Source organism: Metopolophium dirhodum, chromosome 1 (genome assembly GCF_019925205.1).
Source record: "Metopolophium dirhodum isolate CAU chromosome 1, ASM1992520v1, whole genome shotgun sequence".
In the NCBI taxonomy this organism is placed as follows: Eukaryota; Metazoa; Arthropoda; class Insecta; order Hemiptera; family Aphididae; genus Metopolophium; species Metopolophium dirhodum.
This window is the reverse complement of record NC_083560.1, coordinates 73,879,644-73,904,849: the sequence shown is the minus strand read 5'-3', so window position 1 is coordinate 73,904,849 and position 25,206 is coordinate 73,879,644. Positions and strand designations below refer to the sequence as shown.

General features: G+C 29.3%; 1 protein-coding gene across 1 annotated transcript in view; it reads right to left on the bottom strand.

Annotated features, from left to right (window-relative positions):
- The window catches only part of LOC132935434 (zinc finger protein ush), a 109,521-nt gene extending 86,169 nt beyond the window's left edge, over positions 1 to 23,352 (bottom strand). The window contains exon 1 of the mRNA XM_061001980.1: positions 22,644 to 23,352. Coding sequence (XP_060857963.1) covers positions 22,644 to 22,728 — 85 coding nt within the window. The 5' untranslated portion in view covers positions 22,729 to 23,352. The remainder of the gene's footprint in view (positions 1 to 22,643) is intronic.
- Positions 23,353 to 25,206: the final 1,854 nt, after the last annotated feature.

Below are 25,206 nucleotides of genomic sequence, written 5' to 3'. Positions count from 1 at the left end.
ATAACCAGATTAAATCGACGGCCAGTTTGCGACCCGCTTTCCACCTAATACGGACCTATACATGCCTACTTACCTATACCGATGTATCGGCGGACAAAAGTCGTTCATATAATTTGTTACTGTGCGCAAGATAAAAAATAATAATAATAATAATAATAAAAATAATAGTCGCAACGTGATTAAATCGTAGAGGTTTTATTTTAATTGAGAGAAAGAGCCCATCGTGCAAAGTTGTTATTCTTCTTGGCCCAACAGATGTTGGCATATAATACATCACGATATTTGCTCCCGCAAGTGACCTTTTACCATGACCCAACAAGTGGATAATAAAATTATTTCCTTAGGGAAACATTACCCAACACAACAGTACTAAACATTCTCGATATTATTTTCACCATATGCCAATATAAATGTGCATGTTAAAAATAGTTCGTCCTGCTAATATACAATCTAATCAAATGTGGAGTAATATAATATTGTTATTTTACTTTTTATACTTGATAGTAGTACCTACGGGTAATGGCATTGCAATTGTTTACGTTATCTACAACTGTTTTTTTCTAATTAATAATAATATATTTTGTTTAATATAGGTAGTAGTTTTTTAACTGATTTTTATGTACCTAGTTAATAAGTTCCTCCGTATAGTTTTAATAAAAGAGTTATAAACTTAGCAACTATTGTCACTTTAAAAAAATTGTTAATATTTGTAAACATTGCACGTTATATAGTTTTTTGAAAATAAAACTGAAATTAAAATAAATTTACTCACTTGAGAAATACTATTCGAGTAGATATGCCAATTTCCGGGGCTTACGGGAAGTATTATTACGGTGGATATATACAGGACAAAATAAAACAATATTAGGGTATACGGAGAAGGGAAATATTTGATAAAATAAAAAGTGTATAGGTACTAGTACTTATATTATATTATAAAATATGATTATGTCAGGATAACAAAATTACAACGTAATTGTTATAGATTATTTTACTACGAACAAATATTGTTAAGTATATATTAGGTAGGTACAGCAAAATATTAATCTTTATGTACTTTATGATTTGTATAAAAACTCGTCTAGCCATATAAAGATTGATAAATTAATTTTGATAACAATCGTTTGCATTTTAAAGTGATATTAGAATATTTTGAGTACACAGATAGACAATATTATATTATGTTGTACCTATATAGATCAAATCGACTAAAACTATCGTATAGGTACGTACAGTGTAATGTACATGTTGGATAATATAACAAGAGTACCACTTAATACTATATTTGCTCTACTTGAGACTCTCGAGCGATTTGTAATTAAAATATAATAATATATCTTATTATAAACGGCGTCCGACACATTACTAAAATGTATATTATTATATTTTGTTGTGTATAAAATGCTTATGACAAAACGCGTATTCATGGGCTATGATAAATATAATATTCACGAATACTAGATAACAATATAACCACCTAAATTTAGTGTTGTTCACAAGTAAGTAATCGTACTCATAAACAGATTGTGATTATAATAATATAATATTCCATATTATAATGCGAGAACATACTGACGTTATATTTTATTAACACTGATTGACTATAAACAAGTTGACTAAAAAAAGAGCATCCGTTATGGACTATGGTAGTTATAGTTTCGTATACAATTGTTATGTGGTTACAAAGACATTTCACGCATGTTAAATTACTGTTGAGTGACAAAGTTCGATTTTTGTATTACCTATTATATTATGCGTTTGATAATCGTATTTTTTCGATTACCCTGAAGCCTGAATAATGGCCGTGATTTATTAAGTCAGTTTTTGTACATAAACTGCACCTATACAGTATAATATTGTATCTAACAGTTATTAAACTAAACATTATATTTTAACACTTGAGTGCATGAATACAATAAATTAAAAATAATAACTAACGCCGCGCTGAGATTTCTCGAAATCACTGATTTAAAAAATATAATATATTCATCTAAAGGGTACTTCTATGCAAGATTTCTGTTGAAACTAAGACATTTCTTTACGCAGCGCGGCGTAATCGGTGGCTGGCAGCTTTCGTGTGAATAATTACACTGCAGCCTGCTCTGAAATAATTTGTTTGATAAACTTATAAAGCTATAACTATTTTCTAGCATGCTTTTATCGACATACTTCAACGATTTCGGTCCACGAATTAAAAAATTAATATATAGTATATTATCGACTAGTTGGTGAGGTTGGATAATAATATTATGTTTATATCACAATATATACAATAATAATGGATTGTAAGGAGTTTGGCAGTACGGTACATAAAAAATTTAATATCTAACTATACTATATAGGTAGGTACCAGTAGCGAGTCAATATGTGCATGCGATTAATATATATAATGTTAACCCAGCCTTTGAACCACATATTTTATCTCAATTATATACTTTGAATGTCTAACGTTGTATGATAATATTATTTAAAAAACAAATTGATTGTACCTATGTAAAATAGACAATGTACTTTAGTAGTTCAGTTATATAGTTGTTATTGTTACTTATTTTTAAATATCATATATTATATACATATAATATATACATATATACATACATAGGTATACATTTTAGGTTATTATATTCATACAAAAACACCGTCTATACAATGCCATGCTACAAACATTTTACTGTTTTAAGTACTTAATACTATAATTCTTTATTTTCATGCATGATATGGATCACGGCCTTAGAAGATAAGGTTATATACACTGACTGGCTTATCACTGCAGTTGCAAGCGTCCGCACAAATTGTTTTAGTACCTACTGTTGTTAGTGCAACCATGCAGTCAAACTTTCAGTATTATATTATGATAAATCGATGCATGTTTTTTCTACGATTCCAACACGTTTTGTTTTGTTCAAAATCATTTAAATTCCAAACGTGTAATCATTATTTAATTTAGAACAATTATTGGCTATTAACTATAAAATCAAAGTTCAAACTAAAATTGGTTGAATACTATTTTACCTATCACAAGCCTCAATACACGCTGCGTTTGATTTGTGTCGTTGGCTATATGACATAATATTACATATGACGAAAATTCACTCACTATACCTATGTCACAACCGAATCATATAAGTGACATGTTGGATAAATAGATAAGATGGTGTTAGCCATCCCCGCAGACCTTATAAATTCTAAGCCCGTGATATAGATATTAATATTATATTATATTAATATCAAATTAGGTAACAGATATATAAATACGTTTTATTAAATTACCTTAAAATGTGTCAAATGTTCCGTGCAGAATGCAATTGGTATTTTACCATATTTCGTCGTCGACTGATATCAATAGACATTTAGTTATTTTATTCCAACTTCAAGGTTTTACAGAGAAATGTGTCATACCCATTGTATAGAATACTCCACGCGCATAACTTAAGTAGGAATTTTTATTCATACAACTATAGACTTACCTGAAACAAAAAATATTAATAATAATAATTAAAATAGTTTAATATATTATATTATTCATTAAAGTAATTTCCCGTTGCAGGAATAAAATCAATTGTAAAAGCAGTAAATTAATTTTCAAACGGCCTGATAAGTCGGATAAGCAGGCCGACATCGGACTTTGGCGTTGTTTTGATTAAAACGCAATCTACAGGAATTGGAGAAGAAACTTTTAAAAGAGCTCTTATCTATCCACTGTGCACTTATCGTAGCTTCCATTCAGCTCGTATCGACATAGTTTTTGCAATACATATATAATATATATAAATATATATAATTTTTCTATATACACGATATTATAATATATATAGGTACGTATTTATGTTTTGCATATTATTATTTAGTTTATAATAATAATATAGGTCTAGTATAATAAGTACCTATAATATACAGTATTAGTACTTGATATTTTGCAAGACACTGTCTGTCATGTTTTTCTAATAATCAAAATAACATCATCAAAACTAGTTTGTACAACGAAATGACAATATAATTTCGCAGATAAATAAAATAATTTTAAATTTTATAACAACAGACATTTGTAGTCAATCAACAATTTTTGGTACTACTTATAAAGCGACTTGGCATATATAAATATAATACGATTACAATTGAGTCATTTAAATAAAGTAAAACAATTTCTCTTTCTTCTTTTAGTATTTATTATTCAATATTAAAGTTTATGTAGGTCGTACAACATACGCTTAATTACGATTAATCCGCTTAATATCAAGTATCACGAATGCATATGTATATACATATAACTACTTCGTAATAACTACACAATACAAACAATTAAAAGTAATTTTAAAATGCGATAAAATACACATACCTACCAAATTATAATCTTTAAGTTTATTATTTTTCCAACACACGAATTAAAATATTTTTAACTAACCGTATTTTGAAATTACAAGTGCAAATGTAAATGGCAATAAATGACAAAAAAGTCGTTAAAATTCTACGATACGCAAAATTTATAGTGCGATTGTTTGACAAGAAAACATCTAAAACGAAAACAGTTCGACGTCGAATATAATAAAATTATATACTATAGGTACATATTAACGAGAATGTATATTTGTAATTTATATGTTAACGTTAAATGAATAAATTAATTTATCTTTGATGATGAGTTTTCGAATGAGTAACTTTAAATTTCATAAACAATTATCGCGCATTTCCGTAAATTACAGAATTGTTTTTTTATTATTAAATTCCAGTATTAGGTAAAATATATAAAGTTCAAAAACATCATATTATTATATAAACATATGAAAATGAAACAATATCTCTTATCAGTTACAATTCACTTGAAAAAATTAATATATACGCTAAACGCAGTGTCAAGTACATAAAGCGTTATCTATTAGTCATTGCAAAACCTCAAGGACAACTACTGCTCCTCGATAAATCGATTTCACATTAGCGATAACAAATCAAACAAACCGGTCGAATTGAATAGGACGACGACGGACGTAAATTTTTTTTTTTATCACAATTTTTAGTATTATCGTCGTAATCGTATAATTTCACTAGGAATTATTGTTAAAAGTTATTGACTTATAGAATCAATTTAACTCGAAAGAATGTGTGTGCATATTATTATGTTCTATGTTGTTATATAATCCAACTTAAATAGAAGAAAGTAGATTGATTGCGCGCTTATTCATATAGCAGTCAGAATACATAGTATACGTTATCTGAACGATGATCACAAATTAGTGTTGATTTTTACTATGATATGAGAGTTGAAAGATCACAGTTTTATTTTTGGTTAAGCAACATTTTTTTTTTTTTTGTACCTACTTAGATTACGAGTGAGAAGTCATAACGTGAAACGCATAATGTTCATTAATATGGTACTATATATCTATATATATATTTTTTTTTTATTAATTCATTATATGTATATAAATAGTATTTACTGTCCCACGTATATATAAGAACCTATATCAGTGACATATAACTATTTTATTAATGATCAATTTATTCACTATAAATCTATATCAACATGCTAAAAATAATTACTTGATTTAACGTTATCATTGGTTATCACATTACATCAGCAGTGGGTTTGTTTATAAATGTATATTCGTTTTTTTATTTTTTATTATCGGTCGTATACTTATAAAAAAAAAACCTTACCTAATTAATAATAATTATAATTTCTATACGCAAACATATGCGCAGCTGATTAGATACTAAATATACCTTTACACGCATCATACACGTAATTACATAAATAACATTATTATAATGTTTTAATATACCTAGATATACATTTGAAATAAGTCTTTAAAAATTGTAGACTAATAATAATTATAATATTATGTTCATCGATAGGTGCAACTTCCAGATCAATATTATCTACAGCCATACTACGAGTGCATTGTGCATATTATAATATTATAATTTCGAGTGAAACGATTCGTATCAACAATATTGACTGCAGTGCATGCATGCATAGCATTATATTATATTATACGGGTAGAACTGCAGCACTGCTACCGCCACACTACATTATATTATTATATATCTTAGCGAACGTTATGAAGCTATGACGTATTTAATATTATATAGTTGTCGCAATTTTGCAAACAGTACCTACCTACCCCCCGAGGAACCGCCACCATTAATCGACGAGCCATTTTGTTTCCGACCACAATATTCGATTCGTGGTTTTTGAGCGAAACAACGATGACACGGTGAGAATTTTTTATACGACAGTTCCAATAAAAAATGAATTGATATGGTAATGCGTTATTGGACAGACGACTTGTGTGTGCAGTGTACACACATTTTTTAATTATTTTGTTACGCGACAGTTCCGCGTATAATATGCTGTTCGATTATAATAATACAATTTTGTTCTTCAGCAGTCAGCATTCACCGCAGAGTATTTGAATTCATTCGTGTAATTATTATTATTATTATTTTTTTTTTTTTATGTTTTTCCTTTATTTTAGTCAATGATAAGATAAAGGTTTGAAAAAAAAAATGACTGGCGCGTAGTATATGTGATAAACGAACCTATTGATCGCAGTAATACATTATATACCTTTTATATTATATTATTATAAAAAGAATATGAAATAATGTACATGTTTTATAATGGATCAATAAACCATACCCCCGTAAATATAATAAGTATATAAAAAATGAATGAACAAATTGTTTAGGTACATTTATTTTACACTGCACTACCTATACATTATTATTATAATAATATTATTATGCCGGGATTATCAGATCAAAGGCGTGTCCCGTGTTATTTGTGACGAAAATCTTATAATTTCCTGTGCTACATATGCGTTTTTATATTAAATTGGTGTTCTTTATACTATTTCCGAAAAATCTCCGATAAGAAATCTGAAATTTACCATTTCAATTGCCAAGGATTTTGTTATAAAAATATACGATTCAATTTTGATATCACGCATATTTTATCAGTGGCAGACTTCGTTTGACTTCGTTTGTGACTTCATATAATATTATTAGGTACCTACTCACAATATATGCATTTGATTTATTACAATAAAACAACGGTTTAATTCGAATGCCCCCATACAGGTATAGATAGCCGCTGCGGGTATTAAAACGGTATTAAAAAATAAATGACGTTCCGAGAATTTTTACGACATTTTTACAGTGCTTCAATTTTTTTGTTGAAAATCATTCCCGGACAGTACGTCGAGATATCATCGACCTACCATAGTAAATCTAACAGATTCGAATCGTCTGCGCGTATCATATAATATTATAGTACGCGTATTATAATATGGTCTCTAGTACACGCCACTATATCGTGTGTCAACTACAGACGAGAATATTGGTAAATTGAAATTTTATTCGATGACGTAGGTATATAACCTACGAGAGGCGCGAGCTTCACGATAAACCGGCATCGCGATACGCGACGTCGTCGTATCTTATATCATATAAAGTCATTCCGAACGCAATCAATAGTCGTTTCACGTGTGTATAATAATGTTAGTTAGGTATAATATAATATTATAATACCATGTATTTTGCAATAGTCAAATTTTCAATTAGTTTTTTCGCATAACGTTCTCGCGCGAGCCCGCCCGGCGGTGCACCATCACCGTACTTACATATTGTATATATACATACAAAATACACCTATATGTATATATACAGTACACGCAGTTGTTGGAAAACCGTTATTTTTTTTCCCATAGTGTATATGATATATTTTGTCGATAAAATCTCGCGCAGAAAACGACTCTCGGAGAAATCGATTTTTCCCCTCCGATTGCCCACGGGTCGAGAAGACCGCATCCGCCGTACGTGTCGTACTATACTGCGTCACTGCCGCCGCCGCCGCAGTTGCCACTGCTGCAGCAGGCGAGGACCGAAAACCACTTAACCGGATTAGCTATATTATTATTATTATTATTATTATAAAACATGCGTATTCCCGTTGGCCGGGTGTTCCGAAACCCAATAGCAACACACGATGAGGACACACGGACGTCGTGTATGCATTATCGTTATCAGTAATGTGGTTTTTTTCCTATCGACCTTGTATGAAATATAAAAAATGAAAAAATTTATTTTTTAAGAACACACACACGACGCACACTCCTAAGAGCTGTAGTTGGTTATTAATATTTAATACGGTTCACAGAGATAACAATACTGGATTGATCAGCGCGTGTGATCGTCACGGTTTTCGTCGCGTCTGCTGTGCGGAGCCATCGCTCGCGCGGCGCGGCGATTCGTGCCCATAATATCTTCTACGTTGTTCTACGGTCGTGGCGGCGCAGCTTATTTAACGGTGGCGTTGCGAACTACTGTGACTTTCGAACCGGGCGCGACATATTTTTTTTTTATTACAGTTCAACGCGCGTTATTGAATATTTAATATGATTCATATTATCGCCGAGAAACCCGTGAAATGTATATTAGAGATTTATAAACGAGATAATCGACCTCTTATACTTATACTTTATATATACTATAGTAAAACTGCCCTCGCACCGCCGCTTATATTACACACGTGTCATTTGTATGATAATATTATATAGGCCAGTGCTTAGGCAGCTATAATAATATTATGTACTCTGCTCTCAGTAATCCATTTTAGTACTCTCTCGCCGCTTCCCTCTCGCCACCACCCAACCACGGTTGGTCCGGGTATTCGATAATCCGTCTGTCCATATGTAAGGTACCTACATCATATTATCAGCTCATATCCCTTTCTCTCAAAAAATAACAATACCACACAGACACGACGATTACGACGACGATGACGACACGCGACGATAACGATCGTGGTTGCAGCACGAGAGATCGCTCTTTACGCGCCACGGCGGCAACCGATTAAATCTATCATGGTAAACGAGGGGCGCTTTTCACCCCCACGCCCGCCGACCGTCGTCAACTGTTCGAATTATAACAAACTTACAAACGCCGCGCACACGTTACATATAATAACAATATTATACAGAGCGACGGTGGTGGGTGCGCCGCAGCTGGTTACCGCGGTAACACATAGGTACTATAGGTATATTGCGGGCATGATAGTTGATGGGCCGAACCCGTGCGTGCACCCATGGACCACTGCGGTTCAGGGCACACGAGCCCCGGCTGGCTGTAGTCTCAAAACGTAATAAATATAAAATACTTTTCCCCGCACCACCCTGTATACGCATCCACGTCAATCTACCCTCTCTCGCTATATCGCTGCGCCCGTATACACACGCCCACACACACATGTGCTATATCTCTGCGTACTTAAATCCCTACCCGCCACCACCTCCACCACCACCATATTACTTGACGCTCGCTCGGTCGTGTGTGTGTGTGTGTATAATTCCACGGCGTTATCTGCACGCCGTCCATCGTTATCAGCGCGCCCGGTAGAAACGACCGTCTAAAAACCTTTTGCCGACGCGCGCACACACACACACACACACACACACACACACACACGAGTAACGACACACAGGCCAACGCGTTATCTCTCCCAACATACACACACACCGAGTGTACGTATAACATATAAATATACAGTGTGTTATGTATGTGTGTGTGTGTGAGTGTGCATACAGCGTGTGCGCGTTCCTTATCAGTATCATGCCGGTAGGGTCTATCCGTCTAACCGTGACCGGTTGTATACAACAAGCGGGCACACTCACACACAAAGATACACACTCTCACAACACACACACACACACACACACACACACACACACACACCGGACACCAGTCGTCGAGCGGAGATAGTATAATGTGGAGCTGTGGTATATGGTCGGGAGGCGTGGGGTGGCGGGAGAGTGCGCGCAAGGGGGCCGCCGAGAAAGATAACCGGGTACTTATCATTATACGCGGCCGGGGCGTAAAAACAATGCGCCGTATAATTTTTTCTCCACATACCCCCACCCACCCACCGCCACGATAGATAACGATCCTCAGTATCTCCGGACCTCAATAATAATAATAATATATACAATATACAAAATATACAAATATAATATTTAATTTTAGTATACGCGCAAGACAACTACTTTATGTGTAGACCGCACAAAAACTAAAACAATATTACACAATATTTTATGGACAGTTAAGATTTTTACCACGAAAATATTTTTATCCCGATATATGGGAATTAAAGAGTCCGTGTTAAAATACACTCACCAGCTATATAATATGCACGACATTACTTGCTTAATTATGGCTGTAGGTAGGCATCTACTTTTTGTGAATAATTAATAACTCAAAAACGTTATAATATGCTAATATAGATAGATACGTTGCACAACTTTTTTCGGTTATCACAATATTTCAACAGTATATTATAATATTTCGTGAACTAAAACAATACACTTATTTTATTGTCATTGCATTTGAAACTGAAGCCAAACTTTTATCCTTTATAATATAATATTAACCTGCGAATAAACATATTAAAATAAATAAAACTTTTGGATTTAATAATTAATTAAATTATTTATTATATAGAACAAGATAATAATGAATATTATAAGCCTTACGTATATGATTGTAAATAATTAACTGAATTTAATTAATTGAATTATTAAATCATCTACGTAAAACACATTCCATCGAGTTTTATATTTATCGTAATAATAATTAATGGATAATAATGACTAATTAAACATTTCAATTTCAAAATGTGTTAGGAAATTTAACACTTTAATAACTATAATATAAAATCCCATTACGTACCTACATAATTATATTTAATTTTAATCAATAAACAATAATATATATTTTATCATACATGTTTTATATCCTTATCAATAGGTTATTGCCAATCATATTATTAATACTTTTTTGAATCCATTTTTTTTTATTAAGTATTTAACTATATTCTAATATCAACTAGGTATATTAAATTATGAACAATAATCAATTTTTCTTAAATGTTAATTGCTTATGCGTCGAGATTCATGGAAAATTATCTTATAATAATTAAGTTAGAAGTTATGATGATTTTTAAAAAGATTTTTTTAATATTGATACTTATAAAGAATAACATTCAGTTTACATAAAATATAGTATAAATGTACAACATAGTCATAACTAGTTGGGGGGAAGGGCGCTTCGGTCCCCCAGAATTTTTTAAAACCCTCTCAGGATTTCCGGGTACCTATATTAGTATATTACATACGCCTAATATTGCTAACTTTATTTTAGCCATACTTAAAATTTAAAAACACCTTATATGTAATAAAAATATATACAACAAATATTTGTGATTCAATATAAAATCACAATTTACAATTTGGAAACAATAAATTATACCCCTAATAAAAACATCAACACACTAATTGTTTTTGACTAGTAGACGCCAATTTAGACGTATAAAGCGATATACAGCGATATTGTATACCTATATGTCAAATATTAAAAGTTTTTTAACCCTTAATTCAAACAATCTTTAAAAGACACACCAAAATTATACTAAAACCATAAAAAAATATAAAATTAAAATTTGGTTAAATTTATAAAACTTGTTATAATTATAATTTTGTAATAACAACAAAAATAAAACTATTAATCTTACGCAATGTTGTAACTATATAACATAATATTTATTACTTATAAGTCTTAAGTTATAACTAACAAAGTAACAAACATAATAATAGTATTTAAGATATTTTCTGTGCTTATAAAATATTGTAGGCTCGTGTACCTACCTAACTATAATAGCACATACGGAATAACTAGTGAAAATGCTTTTAATGATACTAATTAGATAACGCGAAATAAATTATTTAGTATTTTGATATTTTATGATGCAGATAAGGTAACGGTTAAACGACATTCATTATTCTATACAATGACAAACGCTGGCATTATGAAATCTAATGGATATTTAAAGTGTTTATGAATACGTCAAAAATAAACAGTTTTATTGAATATCTCTGTTAAAATAAAATATGGCATAGTAACTTTTAACACATATTATGTTTTTTTTATTCATTTGTTATACATATTTTTTACTTCGCCATTTTCTTCAAACATTTATATAAAAAAAAACTATTATTCAAATCATATATTTACTATTTTACATTACATTATAATATGATTTATTATAATACAGGTGACGAAAATTGGCTAACCATTACGGCTGCTATAACTCTCTGCGTAGAAATATTATTTTTTGTGTATATGACGGCGGAAGTATTTTTTCAAAATTATAGCATTAGGTATAATAGTTGATAACAAAGTTACCCTAAATAAAAATGTACAAAGGTTTCAGATATTATAGGTATAATAGTGAGTAAAATAATAAAATTATCGTGAATAAATGGAGGGACAAAACAATAATATAATATGCCCCACCAATTCAAATTATGCAGCGGTAATGCGAGTGTCACGTTTGCTATGCAAATTACAGCACTGCGCAGGTTTCTGGTCTTAATAAACTGTTTAAAAAATGTAAAAAGTCGTAAACAATATTACAATGAATGATGATGTCATCAACAAAATATAAAAAGAAACAACGATCAAGGATTATATAAAGATTAACAAAATGATATAGGTACTATCCAAATATAATGATTTGATTATTTCAATTTCCTTAAATATTTTCCATTATTATACTCCTAAAATATATTTTAAAGACACCAAGCTTTTCCATCGCTAAATAATCCTTTATTATACAATTTAATTATTACTTAATTACACTTATTTACTAATAATTAAACTAAAATAATTTTACAGCTACCTATGCTGCTCAGCATAATATACTTAAACAAATATTATGTTCATGTTTAGACGTTGGTAATTTTTTATTTGGGAATAAATTAAGTACATATTTTTTTGAGTAATTATAATTAATCATTATTCGTAAAACCGCTTGAAAATTAATTACAAAAACGTTTAAGTAGAATAAAGATATGTAGCTATATTCACACAGCGATAAATAATATTATGTGAATATTGTGGGTAATAGATTAAAATAAAACAGCAATTTATAACTATATACCCATCAATACAAAGCTTATATAGGTACTGCGTACATTTACAACTCATACTGATTTATATATATAGATAATTAGTATAATATTATACTTCACTAGGTATATATGTTCTCATTGTATCCGATATTTTATCCCCTCCACGAATAATAATTCGTACATATAAGCCACTTATGTTATTTAAATAAATGTCTATATTATAATATTTTAGTTCATTGTTCAACAGAATAAAATTATATTGATCATAAACTGGGTACATATAAAAAAATACTATAATCATGTAGGTCATAGGACATACACGCTCCAATGATATCTCACATCTGATAAATTGTTGACATATAGTATACATCCAAATCAGTAATCAAAAGTCAAACCGGTATAAAAGACAGTATTACCTACAGTGTGTGTTAGGTACCTATATAATAATATGTTAAACACTTATTATACGTATTAGTTACCAATAAGTAGTATTAATCAACATTAAAATAGGTACAGCTTAATACATTATACCTACATAGTACATATATTATATACCAGTACATTTATATCTACTCTGCATATTGGAGACAAAATAATAAGTTGACAACTAAGATTTTTGGGGAATCATATTATGGTGGGGCATAGAAGGAATAGTTTTTTTCTTTATTTTACAGATAGGTAGAAAATAACAATCGTCCAAAAAAGCTCAAAAGCTCCTTCCACTGTTTACTCAAAGACTGCAATGTAAAATCAAAAATTATAACAAAAAACTGTTATAGTAGTATTCTAATTTTATATGGATTATATTAATTAATTAATACCTACAGTTACTAGGTAGTTTAAATTTATGCGTGGCCCATGTAACGCTAAGGAGGCCCCATCAGCTACGCACCTAACATTATATATAAATATTTTGACTATATACGAATATACGTCCATTTTCTATATAATTTAGTCGTTTATTAAAATTCATTATTGTAGTTAGGTCTATTTAGTTTTATACAAATCTGTATAGGCACTTATAAATTTACTTAATAGTTTTTAATCCGTATATACTGACATTTTATATGCTATAAAAAAAACCAAAATTACTAGGCACCTATTTCAAATAGAATTTCAACTTTTGATAACGAATTTAAATTAATCTGATAATCAAAGATAATTATGAACAAAAAACGATGATTTATAATATAAATCCACACAAAACTATCAAACGAATTACAATTTTCTAAGAAAAATGAATACAAACAATATAGGTACTATATTATGATTAACTACAAATAGAAAAAATCGTTTGATGTTTTATTGGCAATTAACTAAAAAACTAACGTGGTAAATAGGATTATAATTCATCAGTATAGTGACATATCGGTGTATAGACAACTGGCAAAGAGCAAATAAGTTAATCTTGACTCCATAAGTGTTTAAAAAAAGTTGATTTAGACAAAATTATTGTAGTTAACAAAAATCATAGGTTGTTACGTAATCTAGCGTTTAAAATTTATTATTTCTAAAACAATTATTTATAATGAATATTGAATATATAAGACAAAAATATTATACTTTAATATTTTATCTTTTCATTTAAATACGAAATTAATTGTTTTTGATCTAGTGTACTGTAGTAAAATTTAAACCAATTACAAAGATAAATTATTAACAAGTTTAATGGTATTTTGTTTTAATCGTTATTATCGTTATAATTATTCTTATCAATACCATACTTCATGAAGTGTATACTACAAAATATCATTTGAAACCTATTTAACTGTTATAAATAATATACTATGTATTTACTTTTAAAATAAAATGATTTTTTTATTTTAATTCCAACATTTTCAGGTGGCATAACATCATAATTGTTGCGTACTTTAAACCTACACTTGACCGCGGTAATGGTTCTGTCAACACACAATTTACCATAAGCGCATTAAAATGATTCTATAATACAGCAAAAATCGTTAGTGTAAAAATAAATACATTATTATAATAAACAAATCCAGCGTATACTATATTATTAAGTCCGAACATAATTTTATAGCACGCAGGGGACGGGGCGAGGAAAAAAGCGATTTAAATACGAAAGGCGACACGGACGTGTCACGGCAGTAACAATAGAATTAAATCCACAATATGTGCACAACTTTGGTAAAAAAAAAATTATAATAATAGTGTAAATGTGTAAGCATGCATAGATGAAATAATAATATTATTTTTGGTATAGGTCCAACTGGTAACGAGAAATGGTGAAATCCCATTATTATTTGTATATATTTTATGTTTGTAATATATTATTATTTATTATATATGTATGAAAAAAATACGACGGCCTTATCATTGACAATTTGCAACGAATGAAAAATCGTATTTCCATTCACAACTATCGAGTGAACGAAATCTGGGAGGAATAGAATTATGAACGTCAGCTAAAAAAAATTGAATGAGACGTTTTTTTATCTGAAGTTGAACAAAAAATTAAATACCTATATGGCACAATAAAATGTTGATCGAAATATATTATTACCATAAAATATGTTACGTAATAGAAAATAATCATTAATTATTTATCAATTATATTGTCTATAATAGAAAATCAACCAGATATAGGTAAGTATACTAAAATGGCAATAGTCTTGAAAAGTACTTGAGTAAAAGACCTATTCAAATACTTTTTTTTAAATACATTTAGAATGGAAGTATTATTTTAAATACTTTCTCCAAGTATTTGTATTTGAAATCAAATACCTACTAATTTTCACACTTTTTTTTGTTTCTTTTTTTAGATTTAGGTACTATATTATTATTCAATTTTATTAATACAAAAAAAAATGACAAATGTACATTTGATATTTGTATAAATCATACCATATACCTATATATATATAAAATAATTTATAATTTCTAGAAACTTTAAAGTCTATTTTCATTTACACACATAGTTTCAAATTTACAAATTATCAATTATCATTTACAAACCATCCATTAGGTATCTATATACCAGTACATACCAAGCAATGAGGTAGCTATACAAATATACATTCTTAACAAAATTCATGTTTAACAAAAAAATTCCATAAAATTGATTTCAAGGTAAGAAAATGTCATTCAAAAAATGATAATTAGGTATATGTGTAAGTATCTATAAAAACATTTTTTGAGTATCCGTATGACAATATTTATATTTTAGCAATACTAGTAACAATACTTGTTTTTACCGAGTATTTAATTCCAAATGAAGTATATTCTGTATTTGTGCTTGAAAACTTTTAAAAAGTAAAATTACAAAACTGGTCGGTATGAATTGAAGATTGAAAACTTATCAATTTTCAGGCCAGCGGGGGTGGACCTGTAACAGGGCACTATTAAAATAACATATAACTTAAACACAGCTTATCACTTTGAATCGCCAATAATATTATTAAAATTGTTATACTAAAAATTCAAATTTGTAACCACAATTAAAAGAATTTATATTTTGTCCAATTTTGTTTTATCTTATTATTCGTAGAATTTAAAATATTTAAGATAGCGGTATAAATAAAATGAATTACAGAACTCAATATATAAAATAAAAATATCCTTATCTAGATAGAAGTACTTGAATCGTTGGTATATTTTTCTTGACCACCTTATATCTACTATATTATATAGTCGCTACTACCTATTGTGACTGGATAATACGCGAGAGACCCAATTCTATTCATGGCTATTAATTTTCTTTAGATTCAGCAGTAGAATTACAGTAACAATGTTCAATGACTATTAAAAGATTAGAAACTCAAAAAACATGTAATTTATTTTAAACTAAATCAAGTTTTATCATATTCAAATGTACCTATATTTGTCGTTTATTATCATTACAATACAGTATAGTTAAAAACCGGGAACTCGCTTCAACTATATTTTAGATTTTGAGGGTAGGTAACTCGTTTTTGATAAGGGTCTAAAGGCACTGTAATAATTGTGCTAAATTCGATTTCAATGGTATATCTGAACAGGCTTAAATATGTAGGATACTTAAATATCATTCTGAGTGATGAAGACTGATTGGATCAGCGTCTATTTATAAGGATAGTTTATGTTATATATATTAGTCTAATTATTTTGAAAATATCATTGTGTGTAGAACATTTTAATAATAGTGAACATTTATAAGTCTCTACGATTAGTATGTTTCAAATAACAACAAAATAACTGAAATCGTTTGAGGACAATTTGTTATTTTACGTTTGAATATCCGATTCCGTAAAAATGTGAAAATCAGAAACAAGAAACGCTTATGTTAAAATAACTTCACGGCCTAGATAATTGAAAAACTTTAAATGAAACATCGTTAATAGCATTCTCGGTTACAATACATTATTAATAAGTACTTGGATCGTAAGCTGCAGTAATTTACGACATGTATAATGACATAGAGCTGTATACCAAAGTGTCATTTATTTACTATTTATAAAACGATTGGAAACTATGTGTACCTGGGTGCCTTAATTATTGTTTTGAGTATTTCGGAAGAGATGTAGTCAACGAGTAGATGGTATAATAAGAAGGAGGTTATAATATGATAAATCGATAAAGATAAAAAATAAAATAAAACTTTGGTTTTTATATATATATATATAAAGGTTTCGTAAATAAGGAACGCCTAATGGTCACGTTGTGTCTTGCTCATAGCCGTCCATCCGTGACCCTAGAAAATAAAAAGATAAGAGAATTTTTTTCACCGACTCTTTTTATCCGTGAGAATCGATGACGTAATTATACAAATATTTGAATACGTACAATCGTGTATTACCTGTTGTCGTTTTTTCCCCTCATCATCATCGGTCTAAACCTATATACTAATATGATAGCCGATAGATATATAAAACATGTCGGAGCAATCAAAAACACTAGAGGTCAACATCACACTAATGGTATATTACTCGCGTATTCAGATAGACTTTAATAAAAATGACAACGTCTTTTTTGTTATTTATATCGATGTACTAATATAATTATATTATTAAACAAGATGAAATATAATAACATATAATATAGGTACCTACCGAATATTTTATTTTATTTTTAATAATATTTAGCTACGTTTAAATAAGTCAAAATGCACAATTAGTAAGTTTTAGGTAAATAATATTATATATAACGATTTACAATGAAGAATAAACATAAATATCATTAAATATATACCCACTGTTTGCTATTGTAAATTATAAGTAACATGCTTTATGTATTTCAATAAATATAAAAAACTTCCAAAAATACATTAAAATAATTAGATCGCTATCTAGGCACACATTTTATAAATAAGCTGATATAAATTAAAATATGATTTCGATAAACAAAGTAACTACCGTTGTGAGATAGGGAATAACTATGATGTTTTTAGGCAATGTCGGCAAAGGTCCTTTTACTTGTATCTCTTGATTCTAAGAATTGTTGATTACAATGATTGTTCATTATTATAATTTTATATAATTGTTATCTAATTATAAATCACTTGATCCTTGACAGCATATAACTTATTTTATTATCACCGAATCGTATTAAGTGAAAATAATAATATATAAAGTAGTATCTACTTTTTAACGTTCTATTCAAGTCGGTCGTACCAGAACAAAACACTTTATGTACATTACCATTATCTATACAAATGATTTAAGAGACACTTATCCATAACGACGATGTTTTTACTTTACTATCATTTATTTTTCACACTGATTTCTTATCATATAATATATATTATAATATTATGTACAACTCAAACAAATTTCACACCATACATAATATTATTTATTTTGAACTTTAAAACTATATTGTAGTCAATTGAATCAATTCATTAGGAGATTTCAATATCTATAACATTTTACCGTTTTCAAAATGTATCATATTATTGTGTTACATGCCTAAACTTACCTAAATCGTATGTACATATTACTTTTATTTTAATTTTGATGTTCTTAATATTTTTTAACAAAAATATTTTTAGTTGAAGATCAGAATTAATATTAGAAAAATAGTTTATACTTTTTACTTTTCATTTTTTTTTTTTCAATCAATTTTTTTAAATTAAATATGCAATTCAAATAACATTATTTAATTCGATATTAACGATAATAGAATACAATTTAAATGGGTAGGTACAGTGTTGTAATTTTACCATGATAAATAAAATTTAAGAAAAAAATAGGAAGTAGTATATCGTGACACTTGAACCATAAGTGTTAATATGTTTATACCGCTTATTTATCTACTAACAATGTATAAAGAATATCAAAGTTTCATAGCTTAAAAATCTCAAAAATTGTTGTACTTTCGTCCTTCGCATACAATGTATAGACTATACTACTATAAGATATGTCAACATAGACTATACAGTAATATTTATTTATTATATAAATCTATATGACTATAGATTATAGACTATATTATAAAACTCGATCGTCATCGACTGAATAAGTTGAAAAAAACTTGATTATTCAAGATTATAATATTATATTCTGTATTATATTATGCTATAATTCTATGAAATATATATTATAAATATATTATATGAATATAAAACAAATATAATATTATACTTTATCTGTTAAGTCACGTCTTTAGATGTATATTTATTATTTGTGTAATATTATTTAACTAATTGCTTTAAAAAATTATTAAAATTTTATTTTATTAGGTATACGGTATACCTATCAAAAATTATAAAAACAATTTAAAAATATATATAATTTGTATTTTTTGAAGGATCGTCATCGCCCTTATCCGCCCTTATACACACAACGAAGCACTCGCATTTGTTTAGATATTTTTTTATTATTATTATACATTAAATTATATCATATTTAAATAACACAAATCTACAGTTTCAATCTTTCGATTCTGAATAAATTAAATAAACACCCATATTGCCTACATGCCGCATAATAGGAAATTAATTACTTTTCCTAAAATTTATAAAGCAAAATATTTTAAAAATAGTCGCCTTTACTCTTATCCGAGCTCTTATTTCTTATAATATTTTGTTTCTATCATATTTATAACAATTCATAACTACAAATAGTGTAATATTTCTATCATCAATCAACGTTGTTTTATTTACTTAAGTCACTTAATTTACTAATAAACAACTAATAAATATTAAATACACGAGTGTTTAATACAGTTAATGTTGTAACAGTATACGCTGTAAAATGTTATTATATGAAAAGACATTACTTTAACATAATAACAAGATATGTTAAACACTAGTTCAGGCTTTCATTCCTATGTAATACGTTACACGACTCATGAGGAAACACGTGTGAAAATATCTGCGAAATTCTTTACAACCATATTAGGTATAAGTAACTATTATTTTTTTCTTTATAATTTACGACGATACGTTGGTAAAACACATCAATCATTTTTTACATTTTACTATTTTTTTATGACCAATAATAATAGGTAAGTAATAACTAGTAAGAATAATATATAAAAAAAATTAGGAACTTAATAATTTAATAGCTAATAATCTTTAATTTATTTAAATATTAATATTAAATACTAAAAAAAAAAATCATTGTATAGATAAGAACATATTATTGAACATTTGTTGTTTGTCGAATATTATCTACACATAAAAACCACCATGCATCTATATTAGACGTATTGTTAACCTCCGCCGCCGTGAAGTGCTTAATAACGTTAAGTCAAACAACCATTCGGTGTTTAAAATATAATAATGCAATATTTATTATTATTTTTATTTTTGTCAGAATGGGGCGGGGTGAGATATATCCACAGAGATTATAATTAAAAGAGGGTGTATGGAAAGATAACGAAAAAAACTACAACCCAGAGATGACTATCGTTCGGTAACATTGAGAGATTTAGAGATGAAAACGCGGGCCTGGGTCGAGTTATCCAATAATGTTATCAGCAGGATAATGTGAATGCGCCGGGTCCCATCAGCTCTCGGCTAATCTGAACGACTCATCTGGGGAGTCCAACCGAGATGATAGAGCACGAACTATCAAACATCATCAAGGGCAAACCTATATAACCAGTCTACCCAAGTATATATATATGAACATATACATATACATGCATATAAAATACGTGTGTGTGTTATTATCGCAACTATGAGATAGGTCACAGGACCCAATGTGTGACAAACAACATTTTCTTTTTTTCTCCATTTATAACAATATGCAGTACAAAATATATCATATCGTAAAATCCGTTTTTGTTTTATTCACAAACAAAAAATAAAAGATAATAACAACAATATTTATTATTTATGTATCTGTTTAAACTTTCAGATTTCGATAAATAATCGTAAATATATATTTTTAAAACAATTTAAGACACTTTTGTCTAACACAAGTACATATAACTGACAACTGTTATTGATTGACTTTTATTTCAAATAAAAATAAAAGTATAGCATTATACATTTGCAATACTAGGCATTGTTTAAAAAATATTGTAAGCATTATAATTTATAAGACTTCGTAAGGTTAAACGGCCTATATGAGGGATGTAAATTTAAAATTGTTTTATTTCACAGGTATGCAGTTCAAAAATTGTTTTCGATAACATGACATACGATAGTAATATTATACATTTTTACACAAAAGTAAATTAAATTCCAAATTTTTAAAATTGCCAAATATAATTTTCCAATGAATTCATAATATGTACTTGAAATGCACAAAACAAAATCAGTGATCACAATCTATGATATAGAGAGGTGGTTTTATGTCATAAAATAAACACGTACAATTTGAATTTATTTAATCTATTTGTTTGATTTTTCGCATAATTATTTAAAAAATATATAATTCAATAGGTACTGAATTAAAATACAAGGCATGTTATATTTCGGTATTTTATGGATTAAACCACGTTAAAATGAAAATTATTTGTGAATTAATAATACAAAAAAAACCTTACTTAATTCCTCATTTGTAATAAAATATTATGTGAACTTACTAGCATAAAATGTATTTATAAACATAGCCATTCAAAAAATCTAAAAGTAACTAATCAACCTACGCATACGGGGATGATATTCCTAAACTGCAGATAGGGATAAACTCGGACATTTTTCTATCAGAGATGACAATTTAAGTTGTCACTAAGATATTTCGGTAATAATTGTTTTATTATATCTACTAGTAGTTGTGACTTATGATATTTATTTTAATATCTATAAATAATAATTTATTCGTTGACATTCGTACAACGTAATTTCTATATTGGACTCGAGAGACGGATAATCGCTAATTGTAGATTTGAAAAAAAACGCCACGATACCAAAGTCAGCGATTATCGTACGCGACACTCGACGTCCACGTGTTCGGCGGACCACTCGATAACTCTTGATAGATATCTCGGCGTATTTTTTTTCGTTATACTCTTGGGTTTTATTATTAATTTTATCAGAACCAAATCCTCTCTACAATCTGCAAGTCCCGACAACCAATCCCCTCGCCACCATGTCGGGACAATATTATAATAATTATAAACAAAAATAATTATACAAATAAAGATAACAATGATAGTAATCGCCTATCGCCTATCGACGAGCAAAATATTATGTGTATAAATACGAACAAGACGTATCGAATGTATTATTATTACTATGGGAGTATATTATTAGAAATTACTTATTATAACTATTATATTATTATCGTGTCTTACGTTTCAGCGGCTTCGGGTTGCTCTGTTTCCTCCTGGACATTACGGCTGTTTTTCTCTGACTAACCGTCGGCGATGAGCATCTCATGCGCGACTGCCAGTCGTTATCAATTAACGGCGTCGGCGGTGATGGCAGTTGTTGTAGCAGTGACAGGACAACTGCGATAAACGACGCGTTTTTCAATATTTACTCTTCGCGCGCACCAGCCCCGGGCAAATAGATAACGCGGTGGCGATACGACCGATTTTACAGCGCCGACCAAACGGTGTCGAACATTTAATTTTAAATACTATAATACCTAATATATAGTATTACATAATATAATGTATGTGGGTGCAGGGTTCGATACGTGTGCGAATCAGTAGACGTAAATAAAAAAAAATACCTACGACAACGAACGGTCTAGTGACTTTTTACTGGTGGACGGAATATTTTTCTTTCAGTTTTTTATTTCCGGTTGCATTTGACGGTAGTGTTGAATTTATAATTAATTATTTGGCGATTCGAAATTCGATAGGTGGGTACTGATAGGAAAACCGGCGAAAATTGTTTTTAAAAAAAATATATTCCGTGGCGACGTGACGGTTACGAATGGTGATTTTCAAACGTATTATTTTGATGGAGCAAAAGAGCGAGCGCGCACGCGCTCAGTTCACGGACATAAACAAAACGACAGACTACACGAGTCGGACGCGGCAATGCGACTGACGACGGCGGCGGCGGCGGCGGCACACTGATACGATACGATGGAGGCGGTAGCGGCGGCGCCGCGGCGGCCACACCGTTATCGGCGAACGAACCCACATAATATTATTATTATTTATTATTATTATTATTATTATTATTATTATTATTATTACTATTACTGTTATTATAAATTATGATGTAAAACGTATATTACAATAATAATATATTACTATATTAAATTATAATATTAACCAGACATCGAGTGATATCGTGAAACGAACTAACTAGAATGCCAGTCTTCTCTCATAACACCTTTGTACGCTATATATATATAATGTAGATTATATTTATATAGTAGTGGTGTATTTACGGGAGGGGGGGAGGGATCAAGGGGATCAATTCCCATAGCCTGTATATAATATGCAAAAGTTTTTGGAGTCCTAACTTAAGGCCTCTAACTTTAAAGGCGGGGCTACTGGATAAAATATATCCCCTCCCAAGACAAAAACCTAAATACACCACTGTTATTAGATTAAAGTTGATATTAATATTATTCATTACACCACTAATATTACTATTAAAAGTATATAGGTAGTAACTAGTAAGTATATAATAATTATTGAATATTGATATTAGAGTTTTAATTTTTTGTTTCAATACAATTAATATTGTGAAATGTATTCTGCAGTAAGTAGGTATTCTTACCCAGCATTAGATACTCGCGATACTGCAGGTTACATTTATTTTTAATTACTAATCATGAATTATAATATAGGTAAGCCAGCTGGTCCCAAAATCGTCGAATAATAAATGTAAATACATTATAACATTATTATAGATTTGATTTTTGTGCAGCAGACACCTAAAAAACGTGAACCTAATTAAAATGCTAAAATGTGTAAAAACGTGAGAGATTTAATAATTGCTGATGGAATTAGAGAAGAACCATTCTTTTAGTGTATGTACCTAATTAAAATTACATTTTCGTTAGAATTTACTAATTTATATTAAATATTTATTTATATAATAGGTATATAAACATGGGCGTAAATAGTGTTCTAAATTTGTGGGGCGTAGCTCAGGTTACCAGTGGCATTATTTGGGGGTGGGCAGGGTGGGAATTTGCCCTCCCCTTGTCATTAGTGGGCTGGGAATGGGCTAGTTTTGGGCCTTTCTATAGTAGTTAATAGGTAATATATTTGAGTGTCCCTCTACATATGTATTAATTATTTAGTTATTGTTATCCCTCAAAAAAATGGGTTACTTATGCTTATGATAGTAACCTTTGATACTAACTAGTAAGTATAAAATTATGTAAGAAGGCTATTATTTGTAATGAGATAAAAATGCAATTGTAATGTAGTGTAATGTAATTGTTAGCGAGAGGTTTTTTTTCAGTTTTATTTTGGGCCGATCAAAAATTTTGCCCCCCTCTCTCAAAACCTTGATACTCTTGAAATGATTTTAAATTATAATAGTGAAATCATTAATTTTTTTTTTGGGGGGGGGGGCTAAAGAAATTATAAGGGAGGTGGGCTAAGCCTGTAAGCCCAAGCCTAGGAAAGTTAATGATACTTTATAAATTAATGTAACTTGGATTTGATTAAAAGTAACTTGTTATTTATTAAGTTTATATCTATATAAATCAGGTAAGTTAAAAATTAAATTAATGAACAGTACATTTTAAAAATTAATTTAAAAAGTTAAAATTAACTCAACTTTTTAACTCATTTATGCCCATGCTTGCCCCAGCCCTCCCCCGATTTGCGACTATGCCCTATGTATATTATAAAGCATATAGTTACAATATTTACCTATCATATACATTGTACTTACATTTCTATTTTTTTTCCTATACAACTGCAGCGGGTAGACTGC